Here is a 27,990-nt window from a genome sequence, read left to right on the forward strand (position 1 = left end):
TGGACTAGACTCCCTCTGGAACTCATCAATTCTTCTCCTTAACTGACCTAGGCAACTGCTGTTTAACAACAAACGAGGCACTCCCTCCTCACCAAAGGCTTTGTGTCTTGCTTTTAATGGTTTTCATCAGCTTTGTCACCAGAAACTGAATAAAAGCTTTAAACATCAACATCCTACACTGTGGTAAAGATGGAAACTTAAGCCTTACAGGCCATCTCATCGACATAACTTCTTGACTTGAAGTCCAAATATAAGCAGACTCCTGTTTAATAAGGCAACAGCTCTCCAGTATGTTGAGCTTGTAGGTTTGATTAAAGAAGTGGTGATAAACCACTTTTGTGAATGAACATTTCTTTCTAGCTAACACCTGTTTGGGACCTCTTGCTATCTTGCCAGTTAATGTCTTTGAAAAGCATCCCCTTTTGCAGGTCATAATGGGTAAGTAAAAACCAAACCAAAACAAAAAACATCCTACCTCCCACTCCTCCCCCAGCAACCCAAGGCATGCTCACTCTTTGAATCAGAGAGCAGCTGAGCCGACATGTGGTTCACTTGCCAGCTTTCTGAAATTGCAGAACTGGGGAACTCTAGGATTTTGATATCCAAACTCTGTATTTGTACCGCCAACATCTAACCTCACATTCCAGGGCGGGGTTGGGCTCAGAGCCCGGGACATTCCAAAAAGCATTCCAACCAGCAAGGCCCCGGAGGTAGCCCCACAGTGAGTGCATCCATGCTAAAAGGCTAGTAAAAAATATCTTTGCATTCCCATTCACGTTTCTAATAAGTAGAGTACACATAGGCTATAGGAAGGACAAGTTACAGTTGTCCCCATACCTAAGGATCACCCTTCGGCAGGTATTATTATGAATAATTTCTGCAGCATCAATATCAAGAAACAAAACACAACTGCTTTTTTGTTTGCTTGCTAAAAAACCAGTTGCTTCACTGAGTTCCACAGGATTAATAGGGAAACATTTTCACTAAGCAAAAAATAGAGCACAGCTTTGGTTAGTATTGAGCAAGTATCATATTCACACCACATTAAATTTTTTTTAAAAAAGCAGCTTTCTGAAGGGTGAGGCTAAATATCCTCCAACCCAGCTGCGGTCTCAATTGCCACCCTATGCAAGAATGCAGAAGTGCAATGGCTGGATCCTTAAATATAGCAGAATTCAGCATATTGTTCTGAAAAAAAAAAAAAATCTGCCACCTGCTGTTTGTGAAAGGTACAGCAGAGAAGAGAAGCACAGAAGAAACTCTCATAGATGAGTCAACCAGTGTAGTTTGCTCTTCAAAACTAATGTGAGTAGAGTATTTCTAGAAGGAAAGTACTGGTCACTGAAGTAATTACCTTAAGACCAGTGCTGAGAAGGGAACACACATAGTAAATACAATTATCCCATCTGTAGAACTGGTTAGGATGAACTGAATGATCAAAACAGGATAATAAATCACACAGTTGTAATAGAGTTAAGAGCAATAAAAGCATGTAACAAAGTCATTAAACCAAGCATTCTAACATACACTCACACATGTATACAATTGCAACTTTTTTTTAGTCCTTTTTGAAACTGATCAAGGGTGCCAAACATTATGCTTTCTAGCCATTTGCTAGAATTTACAGCCCTTCTATATTTAGCATTGAATGCTCATTCCAACAGAGTGACTCCTCACTCTCATTTTCACATGCTGTTTGGCCTAGCTATGGCCATCCATAATTACACCACAGACAACCTCGTTAATGTATACAACTATTACAATGAATTAAGAGAAGTGTAAGCATGGGTGACCACATAATTTAAGTAAGAATTTAAAAACATGCAATTGTTAGAAAACAGAAACACCTCCCCCCCAAACTTTTAGCACCCATTTGATTTAATATAAACACAACACATACTCTTCACAGACTAGTGTTAATATAGTATTTGTTTCAGCTCTTAGAGAACTATATATACCCAGTATTATCCATATTCCTCCATCAATCAAAACAAGGCACATACTCTGTAACATAAGATGATTAATAAAGCTTCTACATGCTAGGGTATTCATACAACCTGTTCAACTATAGTTTCTGTGAATTTTTGACAGCATGTTGCAGAAATCTGCTGCCACTCAACATAAAACCAAATTTTACACATTCTCAGGTGCTCTCATGGAGTCACCTATGTCCCACCATAAAATGCAATACAGAGCACATTTAAGTCAAATGCTAGAAAGAATGTAGAAGTCTACGTAGGCTACATCTCATTAAGGAGAAGGAAGGATGCATGTCACATCATGTGACAAAATATCAGGAGAAAAAAAAAGGTACAAATACTGTTATGAAGGCCCTGGCTCCTACATTGAATGATCTTATTTCATTTCTGAAAGAGGTCCTTATCAGCAGTGGCAGACTTCTCCTGAGTGAATTTTTAGAGGGGCTCTTCTATGAGCCAAGATAGAAATTACATGCTCCCCATGGTTGGCTTATCTATAAATTGGGCCTGATCCACTGTAATTTCCACCAACCCATGGTAATTCCTGCCATAGAAGTCTGCACTGTATTTAGGCACCACCATCTATAATAATTAATGTTTACCCAAAGATTCAATCTTAATTTTAGTCAGATAATGATGACAAGAGATGAAGCCAGATTCTTCTAAGCAGCAGAACAAAAGACAATGGGCGCAAATTGAAATACAGGATATTCCATGTAGACACAAAAAGAAAAAAAACTCATTTTTTTTACTGTAAGGGTGATCAAACACTGGAACAGGTTGCCAGCAAAGGCTGTGGGTGGAGTCTCAATCCTTGGAGATAAATGCAACCCAGCTAGACACTCCTGGGAAACTTGCTCCAGCTGACCCTGCTTTGAGCAGGGTAGTTGGACCAGATGATCTCCAGAGGTCCCTTCCAAGCTCACATTCTCTATCATATTGAACCTTGCAAGTCACACTGCTAGCAGGACCTAAGAACAACTTTTTCTCTATTATTCTCTGATGGCTCCAAATAGTCCTGACAAAAACTAGATACCAAGATACCACTCACAAGAGGAAAATGGCTACTTCTGAAATTTCTGATTAATACTGCAAATTCTTTTGCAGCTTTGGAGTAAAACTCTAGCACTAAAGGTAAATCAAATGTAAGTATATTTAACTGCATTTACTGCAATGTACAAAATGAGCAAGAAAAACTTTTTCGTAGATCGTTTAGATTTACTATAAATTACTCTGATCTAAACAGCAGACATTTTAAATATGAATACACATCTATTTAATTTTACAAGTCTGAATATCATCTGGTGGGATATTGTTCTTCTGTTGTAAAAGAATGATTTAATGCTGGCACTATCGCTTTCACTAAAATTCAGATTTTTAAACAGGAAGACTGTTTATGAACTTCGTCATGGCATGATATCACTGTTCCTGTTTTCAGACCAGAACTGATAATCTGAAGATTCCTCACCCCACTGAGGGAAACTAAACCACCATTTCAATAAATTGGTAATAACTGAAATCCCTGAATTCTCTTAATCCATTAAGACATTCTTTCGGGAATTCGGAACTCTAATTTAAACCAGACAAGCTCAGCTGGATTGCCATGAAATCAAACTGTGTCTGTATCGTCTCTTGGCATACAGCATGTACTTGTAGTTTACTTTAATAGGAGGTTATGATGATGGCAAATTAAAAAGAGAACAAAATTAAGACCACCACTATCACCAATGGCTAAATACTGAGGCAAACTATGTCACATTTCAAGAACAAACACATAGGGCCATATTTGGATGCCCATTTTTGCAAGTAATATACATGTATACATTTACTAGAACTTCCAAATTCAAAAGAACAAACCAGCTCTAAGTCCCTTCATTCAACAAATTGATGGCTACCAGGCTTGGTTCCAATTCCTTACTGGAAAGGCAGAATTCTAATACCTCAGACCAGGAAAGGACAGTTAAGTCTACTGTCATATTTCTGGAAGGTAAAATGTAGTAGAAATTATGAAAGAAGAATGTTATTTTAATTTCTAATTCCTTCTATCTGTAAAAAACTTTTTCTTGACACATGATCGGTGTAAATAAAGCTTGCAAGACGTGCATAAGACATCTGACAAAACCGTATCTGCTTGGCTACTAATATTTTCCTATGTTGATTTTTTTATTTAACTACATAGTTCCATAATGAATCCATCTGCTTATGGATGATGTATTCATACATCTTTTACCAGGATACCGTAGACTTAAAAATAAAAAAACAAATAATAAAACCAATGACAAAATCGCTTTGAAAATACCTGGTATTTTAAAAAAATTTATTATTTGGGACAATCTTCTCAATGTTCTTTAAAATCAAGTTACTAATTTATCCTGTCTGAAAGGCACCATAGGGAGAGTGAATGATGAACAGTAAACATGCCATTTGCATTTCTCACAACTGGGTAATTTATCTGTCTCCGATAGAATCCAAATGAAATGTGAACAGCAAGATACACAAATAGGAGCTAATTTGTAGCTGCATAGGTGTGAAACCTCTAATTTCCATGCTATCGTGGCATCTTAGGCACATTCACGTCAGAAGTTTCTTCAATAAAATTAGCTTTTTTATGGGAAGGCTCAGCAAGATCTTCTCCGTGGTCTCTGTTATTCAAGCGCTCCTGGTCTTCTCTCTTGCGCTTGTTAATCAGGTGATTTTCTCCCTCACATAGCTTTCCCTCTGGGACACCCAATGTTCTCAGACAGACAATAGCTGCAGCCTGTTCTGCTAGTTTCTTTGACTTGTCCCTGAAGAGCAAGCAGACAGAGCACAGGTGAAAGTAGAAACTGAAGTCTCTACACTGCCAAGAGACAATAAATTTCCTGTCTCTGATGCAACATCATGAAATAAACAGCATCTGTAATCATCTCACAGCAGACAACAAAACAGGTCAGTTCCAGAAATTATTTGAAACTTGCTCTGCGTCAATGTTGATGCATCACTCCTGATGTAATATTCCTAGAAAAACTGTTTCTTTCAGATCTTGTGTCTCAAACACTCTTCATTTCAAAAGTCAATGTGTGTCTGGCCCAAGAGGTTGCAATCCTCAGGAAATTAAACTTTTACAAATATGATTGCTAAACAAAACTGAGTTTTGAAGGATTGCTTTTCTTGAAGGACACTCAGGCCCAGACATCACCTCTGGCAGGAGTACAAGTTCATTGACACTGACAAAAGCAGGAACTGTTCCATAATAATAAAAACTGTCATTTCTGAGAAGGACTGCAGATTACCGTATCCGAAAACATATTCTTCTCGAAGTTTCTTATCAGCTGAGCTTAACTGCCTACAGTCTCTGAACACTAATGCTGCAAACACCAGTAATTGTTGTGTGCATTTGTCCTCTTTCGAGTGTTCAATGCTGAGCTCTAGCTTTGCAGTTAAGATCAACTTGGGTGCAAATACCTGAAGTCAACTCCAATATTAATGGATGATTGTATAAAATACCTTAATGAAACTTCAGAACAGTCCTGGATGTAACGGTTGATTAACTGTGATCTCTGAGAAGACCCTAAACTGTCCTTTTCTTCACTGTATATAGACTTAATCCTGACTCCTTATCGAGAATGGATCTTTTGTACTGGCTGAAGACATTACATTACCTCCTCCAACCGTCCCCTCTGCCTCCCTTGGTTAGTTTCTGAACTCTTCACAGACACAACTGGATCAGATCGCTTCCCTTCCAATACAATTTGTGAACTAATGTACTAAGTGAATTAAAATCTTGATTATTCTAAAGCTTACTTCCTCTTGTCACACTCAATTCTCAGAAATTTGTAATCCTTTCTCCTTCCCAGAGGTAGCTTTAGAAGGTTGCTTTTAGTAGACTTTGATAAAAGTCAACTGGAATAAACTGGAGTACCCTTTCAGTTCAAGTTTTAAGCAACATTTCAGAAACGATTATAATACAGTCGCAAAAAACATTAAGGATATCTTACCACAGAGTTGATCTGTATTTTTGCTCAGCTACTGTCACTACTGAACAGAATAATCTATCCAGTGGTCTTTGAACCTGGGGAAAAAAAAAAAATAATTAAAGGGAGGGGCGTGTCAAAAACCAGTCATGGCATTTACAACAAACATTGTCAAGGTTCTGTTTTATGTTTTATAACAAACATTGTTAAGGTTCTGTTTTTCTTGTCTTTATACCACAATCAAGTAACACCTTTAAAATTACTGTAATTCACACAACAAATTTAACCTCACATATTTAAGGTTTAAAAATAAGAAGAATGCAATGATTTTTGCTTTACAAAAGAATTAATCGAATAATGTCTCCACCTCACCAAGCAGTCACTTCAGTCCAGTATAATTCCTACCTATAACAGTGTGCAACAACAGAGAAAACATTCTGAATCCAAATTATTTACTCCACAGAAGTAGTAAAAGAAAGTCAGTCATGGACTATGTAATGACCTGTAGTTACAGCAACTTCATTCACACACGAATCAAAAGCAGACTGAAGGTCTGACTTTTAAATTTTTATTTTCTAATAAAACAAGCTGTTATTTTCATACATGTGTATTACCATTTCTGAAGCTGCTTACTCAAGAGCAATGTGAGACTGGAAAGCAGAATTTCTCACTACTTTGCGTCCTAAAATACTTAATTTCATAGATAAAGACAGAGGAAGAGGTTTGAAAGGGTTTCTTCATTGACTCACAGTTTCATAAACAGGCTGAGGATGCTTTTCTTTTCTACACCATTCCAGAAGATACATTTTTGGTGTAATCTGTGGTGGATATTCTCGCCTAGACAGAAAAATCTGGGGTCAAAAACTGTGCACAGAGATAGCTCTGCTTATTATATTACTTCTACCAGTTATTCTTTGTGTTTTAATTTTACAGCTCCAATTACGGGAAAAATGCTGCTTCCTTAATAGATAATTCAAGTAGTAAGTCTGACATAACTTCTAAAATGAAATCCAAACTTTTCTATTAATTCTTCCCAAACATTCACATCCTGTAGTAATACAACTAGAGAAAAGATACGTATCAGAACAGAGATTCTAACTAAATATATGACACAGAATACAGATACAGTTTGGCACTGCTTATTATGAGTATCTATATGAGAGTAAACACTACAAGAAAGAAAAGAAGCTGCTTCTGTTAGGAGACAGTAGTCATCAAATAAGTACCTGATAGAAAAAAAGAAATACTGTAAAACCACCGTATTTGATCCTCAGGGAGTCTCGTAATATATCGTGTAAATACTAAAGCATTATGAGTGGATTTGAGAAGCATTTTATATCACACTCTTCTTGAGCTGTTTCATAAGACTTAATAGCAGACATAGTAAAAATAGCAAACACATGCGTAACATGGAAGCTATAGGCTTCACAGATTATAATCAAAGGTTTCTTAAAATAATATTGTACCTAACTCCATGGGTTGGTTTTTCAAGGAATACCTTATAAGTGGAACACATTTAGAAGACTGCAGATGAGTATATACCTGCTTCAAAGACAATATTATGAAAATTGTGCAGAACTTTTAGGTAATGTTCACTAAAGTAACTGAACTCTATATCTTTGTGTACTCGCATATAGGTACAGATGTTTGAATTCTAAAAAAAATCACTTAGCACTTTTAATAAGTTCACTGAGAGAATTAAGCAGTCTCAGGAAGCCTGGAACTAAAGAACATCTTACAACATCCAAACAGCACAGGAAGAGTGGTGATGCTAGTAATTATGTAATGATGTACACAAATTGCTTCATAAAAATTCACTCAGTAAGCGCTGTTATGCAAATTGTTATTTTCAAAAACCTGTAAGGCACTGTCAAATTCACAGTGTTTTTATTTACAGATGCAAGATAGTGAAAAACTTAATTTGCATGCTTACTTGTCAAATCTAACAGCCATTTTTATTACATCTGGATCTTCCATTTGGTCATCTTTAACTTGTGTCTCAGTTTCTAAAGATGTTTTCTTTGCTTCAAAAATAGCTGTTGTTTCTTCATAGAAGTCAGCCATTTCAAAGACTTCACTATTCAAACAGAATTCCTTTGTGTTAGACATCAGCTTAAAAATTTTTGTATCACATTATGATAGAGAAAAGTAAGTATAGAAATCAATTGTGTTTAAATAAGAGTATATATGTACAGAAAAGCACATGGAAGTGTGGCTATATTCTGCACAGTGACACCGTATTGTTTCTCCTTCAGTTGCTATTAGACACTGTTGAGCTACAAGTAGAAAAGTAATGTTCTCATTTCCAGCACTATATATTTAATTTGCAGCCTGAAAGTCCAGGTAGAATCAATCCGAAATGCAGGTCCTGCAGTGTTCATGTTATCAGCTCAATCAGTAACTTGCAGGTACATGAATCAGCAAAGAATATCTCAAAGTGACTCCTGGTGCATCAGCTCTACAAGGGCAACATGAGAAAAAAGCAGGAAATGGATTCTTCTTCTAATTTTATTATTTTAAAATATTGTAAGAAATAAACACTGTAACATCCAAATACCTCAAAATCTAGATTTTCTGACTTCAGAGTATTATTCACAAGGCCCAGTACAAGGGAGGAAGCAACTAGGATTTGGGTCAAAGGGAAGAGCCTCGAATCCAGATCTGTGGCAGGCTGAATTTACTTGGAAAAACTGTGACTATTCATTTTCTGCAGATGGTAACAACAATAAAACCTGCAGCATAAGAAAACTTTTACTTTCTGACTGTGAGGAGAATGTTCATTGGTATGAGGTTGTTCAATGACAAAATAAATTCTGTCCACAAAGCCATCTGCCATGCTCTAAGTGGAAAAGCAATGAAGCTGAATAACGCTAACTGATGCTTCCAAGAGAAGATAACTTATTATGTACTGTTACGTAATTTTTTTTGTCTGAAACGTAGCAGCCTGTTACCTTGCATTCAGTGGTGAGGCTGAAACCCCGAACGGCTGTAACATGCCATCACCACTAGGGACAGCAAGTGCGTTTTCAATGACTGGATGTTCTTCAGTTATCTGGACACTGAACCAGCTGTTTAGAACACTGATTAAAAGACTGAGTCTGCTGATAGAAAGTAGTTTCATAAATTTTCTAGTGGCTGTCTCTCTATCCCTCTCTCATGCACACACCCTGCTTGAGTACAAGCCGATTTTGAAATTGGTATTGCATCACATCTACAAAAACCAATTATGTTCAATTTTGGAAGCCCTTTGGTAATTTACTATCTCTTTTGGAATGAAAAATTGTTCAACTATTTACATTGCAAAAGTGAAAAATAACTTCCAAAGTTTAAATGTTGGTCATGAATTCTACTGCTCCTTATGAATAATGAACTTCTTTTATATATAAAATACAAACTCCCTTTAATGTATTGTAATGTAATAATCATGGAGAGCAGTGTTTATAGAGAGCCAAAACTGGTAAATCACAATAAACTGGCAAAAGGATTGCAGGCATTTCCATTCATTTTGAACACGAACAGAATGCTGATTAGGGTTTTCTAGAAAACAATAACTCCATTTGCAAAATATTTCAGGCTTTCAACATTTCTATCCATTTTCATACACGTTAAGATAACAAACAGTTTCAGAATGTTTATTTTATAAAAACAGAGAGACTCCCTTCCCCTATATTCCATCAGAAGGATAATTATAGTACCCAACATGGATATGACACACACAAGCTCAGACCTTTATTTTGTTCACTTTGGGATGCCTCTGAACCTGAATTTCCCTCCATTCTGAGTGAATTCTTTAATCACATGTCTATTTTACGGTTTCTCTCAAAACTTTTCCGTCTTCCTTTTCTGTCTCCTCCTTAGAGAAATTTCATCCAGACTGTTCCAATGTCCAGGATGAAGAGATTCATTCAATCTACTGCATTTCCTTAAAAAGGCTGTCATTGCTCCTTAGATATTTCAGGTATGAAAAGCAGCACAGAAGAAATACATTTAAGTACCATATAGGTGACTTTCATACACTGTTTTGAGTTTTATCTCTAAGTGTTCATTTAAAACAAACACCTTATCATAAATATTCCAGTAACATTAAAAACTCCATATGCAAAGGGAAAATTAAAATAAATACCTATCTCTGGAAGAAGACAAGGTCCACAATATTAACCTCCAGACTAACAACAGACAATGCTGAAAGTCTCCAGACTAACAACAGACAATGCTGAAAGTCTCCAGACTAACAACAGACAATGCTGAAAGTTTTCTTAATTTGTTAATTAAAATACTGGATAAATGCCTGTCACTCAGTGAAGTACCACTCAGATTAGTATGTTCAGATTAGTATGTTCAATATATAGATAGTTTTAGGGGTAAAGCTTTAATATCTGACCATGGAGGAAACCTGGAGAAGTTTACTGTATTCCACATCTTGCTAATTAGATTTTTTTTGGTTGGTTGGTTGGTTGATTTTTGGGGTTTTTGCAGCTTCTTCAGAAGGTATGAAATGCCAGGTAGTGCTACAGACAGAGAAGAGGTTTGCAAGTTTGACAGAGTACAATTCCTATTTCTGAAGTGCATGCTTACCAGATCTCCTGTGTGGACTGCGCAGCATGCAGCTTCTTACCCTGAGTAGTTTCCAGCTGTTCTCTTAACATCTGACACAAACAGTATTTTGTGTTGGTATAGTGATTATCATATCTTACTGCCTGAAGGAGAGAGACAAAGCATATAAAAACATACCAAACAAATTTATCTTGTATAATGCTTGTGTCTCTTGACAAATTTCAAAACTGTTTTTGAAAGGCAAATCACAACGCACAATTTCCTCAATAACATTCAAGACTACTCACGTGTGTGAGTATATTGTAATTATTTTGGCATGCTTTCATGATCAGAATTTCAACTTATTCATATACTTAAGAAGAAAGAGTTGACCAGTTTACGTAACTGACTAGCAGTGCACTGATTTTTTAATGACTAGTTAATGGCAGTTCAAATTCTCAAAATCCAAAAAATTTTTAACTCATGACATAATCAAAGCCACAGATTTCTGATTAATTTCCTACTATGTCATTAATAGGATTGTGTATTTTGAATAATAGATATACTTTATATAAATAAACTTTATGCAATAGAGGACTCAATGCAGCTATAGTATTACAGTACAGCATTACTTCATTGGCAAATCATTCCCTTTGCTTCCCTGCTGTTAAAAATTCTTTACAGTATTTGTGAATAGCAATTAATTTCTAAAAATCGATCTAGCAGCAACTGAGTACTTAATATTCCTTCACTTTTTTGTTCAGTATTATTTGCTTTTCGAATATATATAGCTTTTCGAATTCCTAGACATTTTTAGATAGCCTTGTAAGCCTTATAAATGTTCCGAAGAAACTAGGGCTAAAAAGCAAGGTACATAAGTAAAGAATGATTAGGAAAAACTGTTTTCTGAATACAGATTTCTGAACATTTTATTCTTAACAAAAGAATCCAGAGGAAGCAGTGGTTGATTTGCAAGACTCTCATTTGCAGTATTGTTAAAATATCCCCAGAGCCTAAGTGTTTGAAAGTAGGAGGAGTTAAGATACTGTAGTAAGATTTGGATTAACAGTTCTAAACAATGTTAACTACAAGCAAGATTTTTCAAAAACATACATATTTGATGTAATCTTGCATGACTTCCTTCAAGGGGACAAAGCCCTCTTTTCTGAAGATAGATGGGTTCCACATGGCAGCACGAGCTATCATTACTGATGAGGCAGAGGTTGCTTTCTGGAAGGTCTCAATGTCCATGTATTCCTTGATGAAGTCATGAGATCCTCCACTAAAATTTAACATCACTGTTACAATCATGGAAGTTTTATTTGCTATTACTTGTACTTTAACACAGACTTGTATTTTCAATGTGATATTATATTATCAATGGTAGAAGAGTCTATTTAGAATATTATCTCAAATCCAAGATAACAAACAGGTCTGAGAGTTTTATTAGCAGTGGCTCATTAAAACACTGATCATAAATAGTATTTTTCATTACCTGCATACTTCTCTTAAAAATAGAAGACTATATATGAAGAAAGAACATAGTTTATGTTTTACACACTGTATGCTTTCACTTAAAGGATAAGGCTCACAAAGAATCACTTCCAGAGTGTTTTGAAAAATGACACCTTGTAATTGCCAGTTCTGTAACCTTCAACTGCACTCTTATTGTGTTGCCACAACCGATACTGAAAACAAGTTAAGTATGGACAGCATCATTCCATTTTCACTCTGGCACTAACATATGGAAAGTAACTGCAAGTACTACTTCTGGATCAGTCACAGATCGCTTTAAAGTTAAAAGAAGGTTGCATTGAACTGCCTCTGCTTTCAAGTCAGCAAGTCAGATGTGTTAGTAAGCAAAAAGAACATTTAAAACACCTTTTCTTTCTCAAAGTTTCCCTTCACAGCATCTTTTATAGATAAAATAAAAGTTGGATTTCTGAACTATAAAGTAAGAGTATGACCTTTATCCCTTCAAAAGTAGAAAAACTGCCAAAACCAAAAACTAGAGAATGATAAATTACTTTAAAACTAGACACTTCTATTATGAAGACAGAACAAGCAAGCTTTCTGCACTAATGAATATTATTCCATAAACACAGTACCATTCTAGAAATCATAGTATCAATTAAATTTTCTTGCCTTTTTTTAGTACCAGTCTACTTCCTTTCACTGATTCCTTATATTTCCTGACCAAGCTTGATGTATAAGTGGCAAAATTCTCAAAATACTAACCAAATAAGTTACAACAGGGATCAACCAGGATGGATCAAATATATTTAATGAGCAGGACTCCAAGTTGCACATTTACATTTCTTTAGAGAGGGAAAGGTTTCACTAAGTGGATTTAAAATAAATATTCTTTCCAGAGAATTCATTAAGAAAAAAGGATTATTAAGGTTAGTTCAGCATGTTGGGACACCTGCAAAGAAGTAAATTGATATAGGGATTACTTAGAAGCAACTTATTAACAATAAACCTCTGATGTTTTTGTATCTTAATTGCACACTTCATCATAGGAAGTATTCGTACAGAGCTGGCATTTCTCTGACATGCATAAAATCTAAGAAAATTGTTAGCCTCATCTTTTAGCTAGGCAAACAAAGGATTCATAGCAATGCACAATGTGAATTCTGCTTGCTTTTTAATTCCATATTGTTTAAAAAATTATTGTGAAAACTAGAAAGGGGATGAACCACTTAGAAGTGGATCAAAGATTATAAGCATTGAGTATTTCCTTTGTCCAGTACAGAAACAGGTCTAACAGCAAAAACTGTGACTTCCAATGCATTTTCTACATAGAAATGTGAAGAGGAAAACAGTTCTCAAATTTCTGATCCAAGTATATAGTTTGCAGAGATGCAGCTTTTCCATGAAAAATCAAAACCAATGAAGAGAGAACTTCATCTAAGGACACTGCTTCTCTGGCCAAGGATATTCTACTGCCACTTACAAAGAGGTGAAACATCTTAAGATGTTGGTCAGGCAGATCAGATGCAATTCAGGATGGTCTGATACTTTCCATTACCTCTGCATCCAAAATTGCTCTTAAAACGTACCTGTTTGTAGCTAAACTTTTCAGAGTTCTTTATTTTACTATCACAGAGTTACTGAAGCATCTGTCAATACAAGTAGACAGATTCAGTGGCATCACGCCGTATGTCTGGACCCTAAGGAAGTCTTAGGGAAGCTATGAGGCCACAGAATATAACACTGGTTGTGAGCAGTGGGAGAGCTGATCTCCAGGATACACAGTGGTAGGGTTATAACCAGTCACTGCACAGGGCTTAAAACCATAGAGGATTCAACTGCTGGATGAAATCAGAAGCAACTTGCATAGGAAAAGATTGTGACACACAAAAGCAATGCTTTTTGAAAAAAACCTGACGTATGGTGATATTCCATAAGGCCAACTTTTGTCACTGCTACATCTATTCAGATTTGATCTTTGGTAACAGGTAATGTTGCATTCACCCTACATGAAGGATACTTTTCCTGCACTTGCAAGTCTTAAGCCAGGTACAGGTATTTGGCCATAACAGCTAAATAGTCCAACTTACTTTGCTATTACTGGAATAGAGACTGCTTCAGATATGGCTTTGATCACATCACAGTGGACAGGGTGCTGAGGCCTCTCCTCCTTCTTCCTTTCCAACAAACAAAAAAAGAGAAGATCAAAGACTTCCTAACGGGATTTGTAGATATCTGAATCACAGCAGACATGACTCAAGGATTATTGGGACATACTTATTTCCACTTATTTACTTTATGTAGTTGATGTAATTTTCCTTTTTTTTTTTTTTTTTTTAAACACAAGAGAATTGTTTCATATCAAATACATTTTAAAACATTGTTACTTTAATTCCATATTCAAATAAGCAGCATTTTTTAGCTACAAAGTATGCATGACAAATTTAGTTTTATTTGGTCTTAGAGACAAAAATTCTAGAAAAATAGCAGCAAGCAGTTCAATTTCCTAATTTCTGGCCTGATTTTCTACAACATAGATTTAGTTAACAGTTGAAATCAGAACCACACATCATATGTAGAGTATACTCTAAGTTATATCTTGCTGTGCTACACTCATCACCAAACTTTAAAAAAATCTCTCTTGCCTAAAATCGATTTACCTTCCATGGACTGCAATGGCAGCAATACCAGTTTTTTCTATTCTCTTTACCAGATTCACAGTATCTTCAACCTGAGAGATAAGAGAGAATGACATGATTTTACTTCAAAGAAAAAGGAACAACTATCATGTGATCACTGTACAAACAAATGTTGGAAGTCTTTTATCAAGTGGGATATAATTCCTGTATTTCAACAGTAACTCTCAACATACATGACCATTTAATATATCGTTCAGTTAAAGAACTACATATTATGGCAAAAGTAAGAATCTATTTTCAATAATTCCTTGAAACTATAGATTGCAGACTTTCTCAAACCAGGTAACACAATACTCTGTAGAAGGAGAGTATTTTCCAACAGGTTTTTAGACTGTCATTTGAAAAGGATACAAAACACTTGATTACCAAGTCCTCTCTAATGACTACTCTGTAGGTTGTAATCAAAATGCATCTTAAGAAGAGGATGCCTTCTGAAATCAACGCAATCACATCTATAAATAATCCTCTCAGATGTGGCTTAGAACAGTTAACTAGTATCTAAAAAATACTAATGATATTCATACATGACCAGTGAATCAAAAGATACAGGAGAAAAAGGGGAAGCCCCTAGTATATCTCCGAAGAGGTAAGACACTGTTAAAAGGCATGAAGAACTTTGGCACGCTGCCGGATTAGCCTGTCTTATGCAGCTTTGGGGAGAGGGCCAATGCAAAAAAGATAAGGTCAATTTTCTTTTCAAAAGCTGGAGCATGATCTGTGGCTCATCACAATAATAGCACATTCAGTCTTTGAAAAATGCAACATCTACCAGCTGGCATGAACATAGAGACAGGAGCTCACCTGCTGTTCTGATGGATGACATGTTATGCAAAAGCAGCTTGAAACAAAAAGGAAGAGGCTCTAGGATATTTGTAGCAAATAAAAAGGAGATGTGCCAGTTCTTTGATTTAATACTTCAGTACTTCAGAAGTATATGATCTTAGGCAGAGTTACTGATTCTATTCATACAGGCTTCATTTGTTCATTTAATCATTCATTTAAGTGCACGTGTAAATGACTTTTCAACAATAACTTGCTCAGTTACAACTCACCTACCCACAAAAATATCTATCCAGGTCATATGCAATCACAGTATCTAGGCAGGTAATTAAATACAGAATTGCAAAATAATCAGTCATTAAAAGACACATCATCTCCTGGAGGTTTAAAAATACGTAGGGAATCCAACTGAAAAAAGAAATCCAGTAAGGAAGCTACAACAGCTGTAAAAAAAGAACCTATGTATTTTCACTACATTCTTAATACTTAAATTAGAAAAATACCAACAAACCAAAATATAACAGCTTTTGCAACATAACAGTCTTACCAGCATTTATTTGAAATGAATGATTTTACCTGAGAATCTATCCAGAAAAAGTCAATTCTAATTGCAGGGAAGATGTTGCTTCTGAGAAGGAAGATTATGAACCTTTTTGTATAAGCTAACAATTTCAATACTTAGATCTATCAAAGAGTTTCTAAAAAGGCTGCAGAAATTGTTTTTAATTCAGGTATCATTTATAGTATTTATTGCTGTCATTGCATGTTCAGTAAATCATGAGTCAAGTAAGGCAAAATTTCCTTGCATTGTAGAATACAAGTAGTTTATAGAGCACAGGCAGTTTCTTTTGTAAACAATAATTAATTAGTGAAATCTTCATTGTTAACATGAATGTTTTAAATTGGAGAAGTAACATTAGGGCTTAGTCTTCCCCTCTTGAAGTTCAAGCTTCAAGGAGACTGTCAAGAAATTCAAAGTTCATTGCACTGTGCTTACGTACACACGATATTACTCTCAGTCAATTCCACATTTGGCAGTCTTCTGAAATATGAGTGCATTTTTCCTTTTTATCTTCATTTAGTGCCTATCCACCAGCAAAAGCTTTGGGATTAACTCAGTGGGTTATAATAAACAGGACTAAAATACTTTTTTAACAGAAGTATCCCCATTTGGAGTTCAATGGAATAAACCATGTGTAGACATGTAATGTTTAGCATTTTATTGAGTTCTTAAATTAGAGAGGAGAAACGAAGTTTGGCATCTGATATGAGCAGCCATGAAGGTGACCGGGTTGGAAGGGGAAAATCACTGATAGGAAGAAAATATTTCTGAAAAATAATGAGAGAAAAAATGCTTGCCAGCCTGAAAACCATTAGCCTGGGAACTAGGCCTGTGAACCAGAAAGATCCCCAATAAGTGCAGCTGAGTAGCTAGAAACCAAGGACTTCCTGAGATACCATTGAAAAGTGCAAAATCAAGGAACTGTATCAGCAACATATCATTTGAAAAGGTAAAAAATAGTCTGAAAAAAAAAAGGGGGGGGAAACACCCTGAGAAAAATAGAATCACTAACTGCCACTGGCTGTTCTAACTACAAGAACAGAAAAGCAGTCTGGAAAAAGCAAAAATTGGTCTGGAAGAACACAAAACAATAATCTATTGGCTGCCCCAGGTGAAAAACAGGAATTAACAGCATCTACTGGCTGCTCAAGGGGTGGTGTCCCACACCCTCTTGTGTCTCTGTAACATAAAAATGACTTAGATTTTATCCAAAATGGAGCTTCTCTCTCTCCAAAAACATCCCATGCTGCACATACTTTTCCTACACAGGTTGAAATCTCTGCATGAACTTTCTATGAAATCTTGGACTCTTGTCAGGGATGCCTGGGTGCCTCCAAACTCTGTAAAAGATCATCTTTGGAGTGAGTCTCTGTTATTTTATTGGTCCCCCTCTGGGCCTACTTTTGGGGTTGGTTCAGTTTGCCTTTCTACTTCTAGGATGGTTGGGTCCCCTTCTGGGATCAGTTTGCTCTTCCATCTGGTATGGTTTGGCACCCTCCTGAAATCAGTCTAGTGCACTTGATACCAGTACTATTACTATGAACATACATATACACATGCCTACAAGTAATCTATCAAACATATCTACTGTTACATTATTGATAAGTTTGCTTCACTAGTGGTAAGTTTGTAGTAACTTGTAATAGTGTATACCTACTTGGCTGTTGCGCTTATTGACTGTTGCTATAACTGACTGCTGCCATATTAATCATTGCTGTTATACTATTGATTGTTGCTACTAATCATTTGTAATAGCTAGAGGTAGATATACCTACATATACATCTTGCTTTATTAATTACAGGTATATCGTCTATGATGATTTTTGTGGTATTTGTTTTAATCTGTAATACAGTTGAGAAATTTAAAGACTAAAAGCCTCTGTATCCTTGTGTATCATGGAATCCAATGAACCCACAATGATGATCACTATACAGCCACAGGTTAGATAACCCCTTAGGTTGTGACAGCATTCCAAACACAAATTATAATTCCAAGTGCTGTTTCATAATAACAGGTCTAACATGCCAATATATTAGAATGCTATATATTCTAATTGATTTTAAATCACAGAAATAAACACCACTAAACACTTCAGGATAGCAATTTATGTTCTTACTGAGGGCAGAATGCGGATTTTGCAGGTTACTGGTTTACAAATTCCTTTAACAAGGGTAGTCAGTATCTGGAAAAAGAATAAGAAGACAAAAATGTGATCACAACAGTGACATTAATAAAGCTCTCCTCCTTTCTCTCTTGAAGATACAAATAAATTAGAACAATGTAACACTAGTTACTATCCCTCTATAAAAAAAGCTTTACATGCTAGACAGACACATGCAGCCTGTAATTGAGTATATCATTCCATCCAATAGATATACAAACCTATTTCTAGTCTAAGCCATTTTTATTTCCACCTCTATAGGTACATCAGTGATAAAAATAAGACTAGGGAAAATGTGGGCCCTTTCCAGAAGGAAATAGAAAACCTGATTACCCAGGATATGGAGAAGGCTGAGGTACTCAATGACTTTTTAGCCCATCTTCACCATCAAGTGCTCCAGCCATACCACCCAAGTCACAGAAGGCAAAGACAGGGACTGGGAGAATGAAGAACCACCCACTGTAGGAGATGATCAGGTTTGAGACCATCTAAGGAACATGAGGGTGCACAAATTCATGGGACCTGATTAAATGCATCCATGAATCCTGAGGGAATTGGCAGATGAAGTGACTAAGCCACTACCCATCATATTCGAGAAGTCGTGGCAGTCTGGTGAAGTTCCTGCTGACTGGAAAAGAGGAAACTTAACCCCCACTTTTAAAAAGAAAAAAAAAAAAAAAAGACAACCTGGGGAACTACAGACCAGTCAGTGCCACCTCTGTGCCCAGCAAGATCATGGAACAGATCCTTCTGGAAACTCTGCTAGGGCACATGCAAAATAAGGAGGTGATTTGTGACAGCCAACATGGCTTCACTAAGGGCGAATCATGCCTGACTGATTTGGTGGACTTCTACAACAGAGTCACAATGTTGGTGGATAAGAGCAACTGACATCATCTACCTGGACTTGGGCAAAATTTTTGACACTGTCCGATGCAACATCCTTGTCTCTAAAGTGGAGAGATGTGGATTGAACAGATGGACCAGTCAGGGGATAAGGAATTGGCTGGATGGTCACACTCAATAAGTTGTGGTCAATGGCTCCATGACTGAGTGGAGAGCAGGGACAAGTGATGTCCTCAGGGATCAGGGTTGGGACCAGAGCTGTTTAATATCTTTGTCGGTGACACAGACAGGATTGAGGCACCCTCGGCAAGTTTGTGATGACACCAAGCTGTGTGGTGTGGTTGACACGCTGGAGGGAAGGGCTGTGCCATCCAGAGGGACCTGGACAGGCTGGAGAGGTGGGACCGTGCAAACCTCATGGAGTTCAACAGGGCCAAGGGCAAGGTCCTGCCCATGGGTCAGGGCAATCCCAAGCACAAATACAGGCTGAGTGAAGAGTGGATTGAGAGAAGCCCAAAGGAGAAGGACTTGGGGTTATTGGTGGATGGAAACTGACTGTGAGCTAGCAATGTGTGCTCAAGGGAAGGGATTCTCCCCCTCTACTCTGCTCTGCTGAGACCCCCCTGCAGTGCTGCATCCAGCTCTGGGATCCCCAGCATAAGGACGCCAACCCTCTTGAGCTCTTTGTCAGGGAGTGTTGGGATAAAGTAAGAGGTAACAGTTTTAAAGTGAAAGAGGATTTAGATTAGACCTAAGGAAGAAATTCTTTACTGTGAGGGTAGGGAGACACTGGCACAGGTTGCCCAGAGAAGTTTTGGATTCCCCTTCCCTGGCAGTGTTCAAGGCCAGGCTGGACGGGGCTCTGAGCAACCTGGGCTGGTGGAAGGTGTCCCTGCCCATGGCAGGGGGGTTGGAACTAGATGATCTTTAAGGTTCCTTTCAACCCAAACCATTCTTTTATTTTTATTTTTTTTACAGAGCAATTAACTGCTGTTGGAGTTGCAACACTGATTTTAATGAGGTGACCAGTAAACTCTGATAATTTCAAAATAACATGCTAAAGTGTTTCATTTTCATGCAGCTGTTTTCACAGTCGTCTTATATCAGACTTGTGAGATTCTCATGAAAACTAAATGTAAGTATTCCCTAAAAAGTTGGTGTTTCTTTAAAAAAAAAAAAGCCTTCAAAATGGGGAAAAAAAATGGGAGGGAAATGTAAAGCAACTTCATTGAATCTTCTAACAGAAAACAAAAATTGTAAACTGAAGTCCACACTTAATACAAAGCACATTTTAGTCATTAAAAAAACCGCAGAATAAGCAGACAAATGAGCAGTAGTTAGTTTAAATGTTTAAGAACTGAGCTATGGAAAGAATCTCCTTTCCACAGGCTGAATTTAAGTCTAACAGACCATACTTAAAAGGGCTGTGTAATGGCCTATACACGTTTAAAACACTGTATGACTATACAATAAGTGGTACCAAAAATCCAATAGCTCTCTAAATAAAAGAGTGGAAACCAGCTGATCTTGACTGTTATTAGAAAAATACCTGGGTTTCAACTGTTTTCTGAGATATTATCATGCATGTTATTCTGAGTACACTTCCCTTGTATAAAATGGATGCAACTGCAGGTAAATGATTTCTTTCAGAGTCGTGTATACCATGAAACTTGAATTTTGTTTACTGTTACTGCACTTATTAGATCCCCAATACAGAAAGAAGCTGTTATAGCTAGCACTTACAAGTCAGAACAGCTGGTAAGTAATTAGTGTCACCTTGCACTGTCTACTCAAACCTTTCCTCAGTAGAGTTCTCTCAAATAGAACAGTAAGATCCAAGAAAACAATCTAAACCCCCCTCTCTTTAGTATTTTAATTTGCATTATTTTTAGCATATAAATCAAACTAAAATTACATCATTTCTACTGTATCATCATTACTATAATATTTTTCTTACAGTAGCATCATCAGCAAATCTTGACAAGTTTTCAGTGTCAGCCTCAATCAGGGTTCCAATGTGAGAACCAAATCCTACAGTTCTTAATATAAGCTGGATTTGGAGCTGTAATGTCAGATGTCTTTTGCAGGCTACGAGTTTAGTTATACCTTTGCAGTTGGCTATGAGTAATTTTCATGCCTCAGATTTTGCTGCCTATTAACATCTTAAATTGAAAAGAACAATTCTAGATTTCTGAACGTCATGTTTCCTGCTCTTCCAAAGATCAAAATAGAATGTAATGGTTGTAGACGGGAAGGGAAACTCTTAGCAGCCATATGTACAACTGCCACTTCTCCCTGTGAGAAATATTTTTGCCAGATTTAGTTCTAGCCTGCTAAATATTTTCCTCTCAATTCCCATTCCTATTTCTTTGTCTCATGCTTCATATATTACAATTATGGATGGTATCACCCAGCTTACCTAATTGATGGAACACCATCTAGGCCTCAAAAAATTGAGTTCTGGTTCCAGTTCTGTTGCCTGTTATATGCCTGCTAATAATACAACACCTAACTAGTTCTGCTTTCTTTTTTGAAAAAAATGAGACTGATACCAACCTTGTCTAAACATGCTTTGAGAGCAAGACTGGATCACTCGTGGTTTTGCTTTTCCCATCAGCTAATGAGAGAGTAATAGATCCAGTCTATTTGATTTAAACTCTTGCTTTGGCACAATTAATAATGCTTCCAGTTGCTGAATGCTCACATTTATACAGCTTGGCTAACAATGTGGCTTCTGACACCAAGAGACCCTTACATTAGGCAAAAGGTTAACACTCCCTCATGATTTTAACTTTGATGACATGCTCTTCTAATGGCATGTCATCAGAGAATGAAATACATGGTGCACAACAACCTGTTTTGCATTTCTGAGTTTACAAAGAATAGTAACTAAGCAATGGATCAGCCTCTTGAAACTGTAAAAGTCCTACCAGCCTATAAAGCTGAATGTTTTTACCACAGTAAGAGGGAGGACTTACAAAAGACTGACTCAAGATCCATTTTAGACAGAAGGAAAAGTCATGAACTGAAGGAATCAGAAAGAGACCTGGCTATTATTCAGAAAGAGAGTCATGCAGATGAGTGAGGAGAGTCTGGTCTGTTCAAAGAACCTACACCAAAGAACCCTTAAACAAAACACACCCAAAAGCCACATGGAAAAAGGCAGAGCAATGCTTTTGGTAGTTTTGTTTTGTCCAGATGTGCATACTTTTGATAGTACAAGAAATAAAGGCGAACTACCTTGAAACATTTGCCACTGTGTACCATGACGCAGTTATTACTGAGAAGTGAATTATAAACTGGAATTGCCCATAGGAACTCTGAAGGAGAATACAGCAAGCGACTAAAAGCTAAGGGGAAGCAAGACAAACTTCATAGCCAACTCATCTGAACTATTAAGAATCAGGTCTTCAAAGAGAAAGAAAATAAAAGAACTATATGCTAAGAACGTTCCTGGAAACCCAGAGCAATGTCTGCACTCTGTTTAATCTCAGAAAGTTAAGAAGTCATTAGGAAAAAAAAAAAATTAAAAACACATTACATATCTATATTACATACAGATAGATGTACGTAACTTTTTCATATAGGTTCATACAGAGTTTATACACATAAAAAAGACATACATCTATATACATACATATGTATGAACCTTTTGCATACTGGTTCACATAGGGTTTTATACAGATTTACATATATATGCATATAAAACTCCTCCCTCCGCAAATATAGCACCATATTGTGAAAGTTTTTAAACTGAAAAGGAAGAAAGTAGCAATTTTATAGGACAGACAATAATGAGAACTAAATCAGGATTATTTATCCATAACCTTAATTTCAGTATTTAAAACTGATTATTCCACTCTAGCATCTACTAATTTGTCTTCTATGCACTCATTCCTGCTTCCAGTAGTACACAGTACATAATACTTTCCAAGGCAGTTCAAAACCCACAAGGTGATACTTACAGACTCTATTTTGTCAGGATCAGATAGCAGTGCTGCTCCCATACCTCCCTGGGAAAATATACAGAACCAGTTACACACCAGGCGAACATATTCTTCAACTCTATTTTGCCTAACAGCAAAAGTACAATGTTATATTAAGAAAAGGGGGGGAGGGGAAGGAAAAAAACGGCAAAATCTAACATGTAGGAGTATTAGTGAACACTTCAGTGAAACATTTCCTAGACCTGTATCAGATTAATTAAGCAGTAATTCAGGGTACCAATTTGCTCCCCTTACTTTATGAGGTGGACAGGATTTCAAAAAGTCATTTTTAGCAACTGTTATTATCCATTTTCTACTCATTAAGTGACAGCTGAACAAATTTATTGTTTTACCATTACACACCACATTTCAGAGGTCTTGCTGTCAGTAGTTTCTGTCTACACACCACATTTAGACAAACAAGCTTGGACAAATTAAGTGGATATATTGGACACAAATTATGAACACTTTAACAATTTAATATTTTAGCTGTTCTTAGTGCACTATTTCATCTGCATATATAGATCTAGAGGCCAACAGGCAGACATAAGAAATAAGTTCAAAACTGTATGAACTTTTTTGACCCAAAACTACTGTTGGAGAATAATCATTCACCAGTGTTTGAATTTTTTATCTTTCATCCTAGTACAGGGTGGATGTTTTGGTGTTTTGTCCTTAACTATGAGTCTGTGGAAGGATAAAATAGTTTTCCATGTAACTAGTTATAATAAAGAAGAAAGTAATATAGGCTAAATAAAACATTACTGGAAATATCACCAGAAATATCATATGTACATATTTTTGTGTGTGTGTATATATATATATGAATTTAATGACATGTCCTCAACACGACTACAGTTCCTTCCACTTCTAAGTCCTTCCACTTTATCTCAAAAGCCATCTGGCAGAAAACAGGAAGTTCAAAAACAACAGAATCTAAATACATAGATACAAAGACTCCAGAACAGGGGAAATTAAAATTTGGGTTTTAAAGAATATGAAATAATTTTTTCACTATACCTCACTTACCTTGTAATTTTCCTAAGTTACAATTGAAAAAAAAACAGTTAATGGGATTACAACAGAAAAAAACCTAGAAATGTACGTATGTGAGTAAAATTATTCACAAGTTAGATGGAACATATTAGAAGAATTTAAGTAATTACTCTTCAGAGTGCAAGCCAACCTACAAAACTAAGTAGTAGTGAAAGAGAAAATTCCCCTATAAATTGATCCATCCTATGCCTGTCTTGCACCATTGCCTGCTACTTTCAACACTGACCATCATCAGATCCAGGCTGAAACACTATGAACTGTTGAAGTGGACATACCAGATACCTAAAAGGTGTCCAGCATTCTTACACACCTCACATGCTCCAAAGGAAAAGCAACCTTTCTGCTGGAAAGACATCGGCCCTCTCTATGTACAGTCATTAGAGCCTTTTCATTCTTCTGTTTCACAACTCCATGACACAGTCAGTCCTTTTATTTCTTCAGGGTGATGTAATCTAAAATATACCCTTTTCTAGTAGTTTTATCAAAAGCTACATTCCATTACTGGAAAATTAATCCATTCAGACAAGGCATTCTTTTCTCTTGGATGAAACACTGAGAAAGTAGGACAATATACTTATGTGGGGTAGAGTCTGTACAATCTGATGGCATCATGCAAGGTACAGGCACGTTTGTCAGTGTCAACTTTGGCCGTTACTATTCCTCACTTTAACAACATTGTTTTCATGCACCAGATATCCCCTTTCAATCAGCCACGTATTTATGCACCAGATACAATAAACTCCCACAGAATTCTATTTTTTTCTACTTTGAAAGGGGAGAGGGGAGGGGAAAAAAATAGTTTTACTTGGTCCATAGGCAACTTAGTTTGACAAGAGAAAACATATAAGCTCCATAAAAGCTTAGGCTGATACTAGGAATTAGGGCAGATCTCAAGTTAGCATTTACATTTCTGCTCTTGCTTTAGTAAAAGGCCAGTAAAAAGCTTCCAAACGTAAAGAAAAGTAACACAGGATTAGGAACTGAATGTACTGCCTATGTGGATATATTGGGTTTTTTGTTTAAAGGAGGAAGCATTACATCTTCACATGACAGAGAATTTGCCCCAAATGCTAAAAATGCCAACACTAGAAAGACTAGAGGATAGAAAGTTTAAATGCAACAGCCAGGGTTCTTCCCTGGAATGAAATTTTAAGTCTTCCAAGGTGAAACTCTTTGACAGTGAGTATAAAATTTCTCTTATCTATTCCGCATGAACACCTGACATCAAAATGAAGCTCCATGGTCTGATTCATTGACACTTTATCTATACACTAACTAGCTTAACAGTGCTAACAACCAGTTTGACTACTGTTTTAGCCAGACAATAGAGCACTAGTTTAGAATTTCATGTGCTTAACTTAAAAAAAAAATTTTTAAAAATAAAGTTTTAATTCATCCATCCTCCTCACTGAAAACTGACCAATAATTGAACTCAGCATTGGTAATTTGCAAATTTTTACTTGCTCAGATGACAAACTGTGATTTCCGTTTTTACTAAGGCTAAGCAGAACATATTTCACATAGGCTAAGCAGAACAACATAGACTAAGCAGAACACCTTTCACTCATCCAGCAAATTAGTGACCTCAGGAAAACAAACAAACAAAAAAACCCACCCCACTTTATTTTATCCCGCCTTACAGAATTTACTTTTAAATGCAACATACAGCTTAGCTTGTCAGAATTTTCAGAATTCTAAATAGCTTCAGTGTTAACTTCAGACAATAATACAATTTAACAACCTCACTATGTTTTCCTCAATATTCTGTGGTTGTCTTGACAGAAAATACAACCATCACTTGCTCAGTGGTAAATGTCCACACTAACCTGAGCTTACAAACTTCACACATGCTTACCCACTCAGGGTATGTTTAATTACCTAAGGTATGTTTAATTACATGACCAAACCTATTCTTATGGAAAATGTCTAACAGATTACATTATTCTACTGTATTAGGGCCATGACACCTTCAAGACTCTTGTTTATTGCAAAAAAAACCCCAAACAATCAACTCTTAAGTTTATCTGCATGAAAATTTTACTGCTTGAATTCGTTCAACCCAAAAAAACAGAACATGTATCCTGCACTCCACACCTCTAAGAAAATTATTTAAGAGTAATCAAAATCCACTTGCCTTAGTAGAATATTCTTTTGGGCATCCCATGTTGATATCAATACCAGCTACATCACTCTCTCTGAAAGAGAAGAAAGAAACAATTAAAATTTTTTCAGCATATCTGAACAAGAATCAGGAAATAGACATCTTTCCACAAAAGTTGTTCCATCATCATCAAAGCTTAAATGAAAATTTAAGGTTAAGCTTTTATTTGAACTTCTGAATTTTTAGCTTCTCACTTTTATATGTTAGACATTTATTCCGACAGCCATGTGAAGATCAATTTGTCCACAGGTTTCAATGACCAGTGTTCTGCAGAAGCTGAAAAAATTCAACTTAAATATGTTTATATAGGATTAAATATATATAAGTATATCCAGCAATAAATTCACCACTGTTACTAAAGCAAGTCCTATTGAAACTTCCATCTATTTAAAATGGAGGCTTAAAAACAGCTTTTAAAAAGATTTGAGAGACACTTTTCATTTCTGCACAGTAGTTTATTGTGAAACCACGAACGGTAGGAGACTTTTTAGGCATACTGGTCTTACTTGCAGCTGTGCAATACCCAGGGAAATTTCATATTGGAGAGATCAAGGACACACTTACTGCACTAGCAAGAAGCCATCAATCCCAGTACAGAATTTATGCAACTGCTGCTTTGAGCAAGAACTATTTTAAATAGAAGTTGCAGTTACACAATTATACCACTGGCCTTTTGAGATGCTACGCTTCACTGTGCAGCTCGTACAGAACTCTTCTTGGTCCTATCAAGACCTACCCTGATCCTCTCAATCATAAAAAACCCTGTCTTTCACAATAATTCATCTGTACAAAAAACTCCAAACAAATCCATGGTGGGAAGGGGGTGAGAGAACATGACTTACACAAGCTTAGCTACCGCCAGGGCTCTTTCAGCATCTGCTGAACCCTGTGGGTAAAACAAGAGGATATACAATTATAGAATATCATCAAATAAATTTTAAAAATGTGCTCACTTGCACACATGTATAATCATATTTGTTCTGAATATTTAGTATAAAGTGACAGAGACCCATTCACAGCACAACAGATATAGATAAAATATTTAGCTAAAGCATGTACTAGAATCAGCCACTGAATGACAAAAGGTGATGCAAAAAGGGATCTGGAGAGGCCTGTCCACCCTCTTAGCCTACAGCAGTACCAAATGTCCTTAGCCCATAACCGTTATTTGTTTATCATTAGTGAAGCTTCTTAAGAACATAACAATTCTATAGTCTCCACAAGCAACCTATTCCAGAGCTATCATTACCCCTGAAAAAGGTATTTTTCAGTATCTAATACAATCCACACTTCTCCCTCCCTTCAAGCCCCATCAACTCTTGTCCTAGAGAGGGTGGTCTCAAAGAGCAAATTACTAATTTTTCTTTCCAGAAGCCTTTCATCCATTTGTGCAATGTTAATGCACGCATTAATCCTCTCTTATCTACACTAAACAATGCCATTTCTTTCAGTCTTTTCAGTAAGACTGTTTACAGGACAGTGCAAGACTTAAACATATGATCAAACATCAGCATAATTTATTTTTGGTATCTATACATTCAGAAACATATCAAAGATACCCATTACAAAAACAAGCTACTCTCATAGAGCACAGAATTCATCTTAATCACCTCTTCTCAAAACAGCTGTAAGGAGATCTTATAATGAGACATCTTGGTCATATGTGTACCAACAGATAAGAAATTCTGCAGCACATTTTGTCTGAAACTTTACCTCCACCTGAAGCATTGAGAAATTGAGTCTGCAATACAGAGGTCTGCTTCAGACTTTGATGTTACTAGCACTACCTTGTTTAACTAT

The 27,990-nt window shown here is 36.4% G+C and overlaps 1 protein-coding gene across 3 annotated transcripts in view; it reads right to left on the bottom strand.

Annotated features, from left to right (window-relative positions):
* Positions 1-4,283: 4,283 nt before the first annotated feature.
* The window catches only part of DUS2 (dihydrouridine synthase 2), a 28,836-nt gene continuing 5,129 nt past the window's right edge, over positions 4,284-27,990 (bottom strand). For 2 of the 3 annotated variants that reach the window (XM_074913301.1, XM_074913302.1), the window contains exons 5-16: positions 27,033-27,076; positions 26,164-26,224; positions 22,953-23,000; positions 18,097-18,162; positions 14,599-14,669; positions 14,029-14,115; positions 11,579-11,747; positions 10,508-10,629; positions 7,866-8,009; positions 6,682-6,769; positions 5,957-6,030; positions 4,284-4,765 (exon numbers count right to left, since the gene is read on the bottom strand). In XM_074913301.1, coding sequence (XP_074769402.1) covers positions 4,528-4,765; positions 5,957-6,030; positions 6,682-6,769; positions 7,866-8,009; positions 10,508-10,629; positions 11,579-11,747; positions 14,029-14,115; positions 14,599-14,669; positions 18,097-18,162; positions 22,953-23,000; positions 26,164-26,224; positions 27,033-27,076 — 1,212 coding nt within the window. In that variant the 3' untranslated portion in view covers positions 4,284-4,527. The remainder of the gene's footprint in view (positions 4,766-5,956; positions 6,031-6,681; positions 6,770-7,865; positions 8,010-10,507; positions 10,630-11,578; positions 11,748-14,028; positions 14,116-14,598; positions 14,670-18,096; positions 18,163-22,952; positions 23,001-26,163; positions 26,225-27,032; positions 27,077-27,990) is intronic. The other variant, XM_074913303.1, reaches the window with a different exon arrangement.

The sequence above is a fragment of the Athene noctua genome, chromosome 9, assembly GCF_965140245.1.
Source record: "Athene noctua chromosome 9, bAthNoc1.hap1.1, whole genome shotgun sequence".
Classification (NCBI taxonomy): Eukaryota; Metazoa; Chordata; class Aves; order Strigiformes; family Strigidae; genus Athene; species Athene noctua.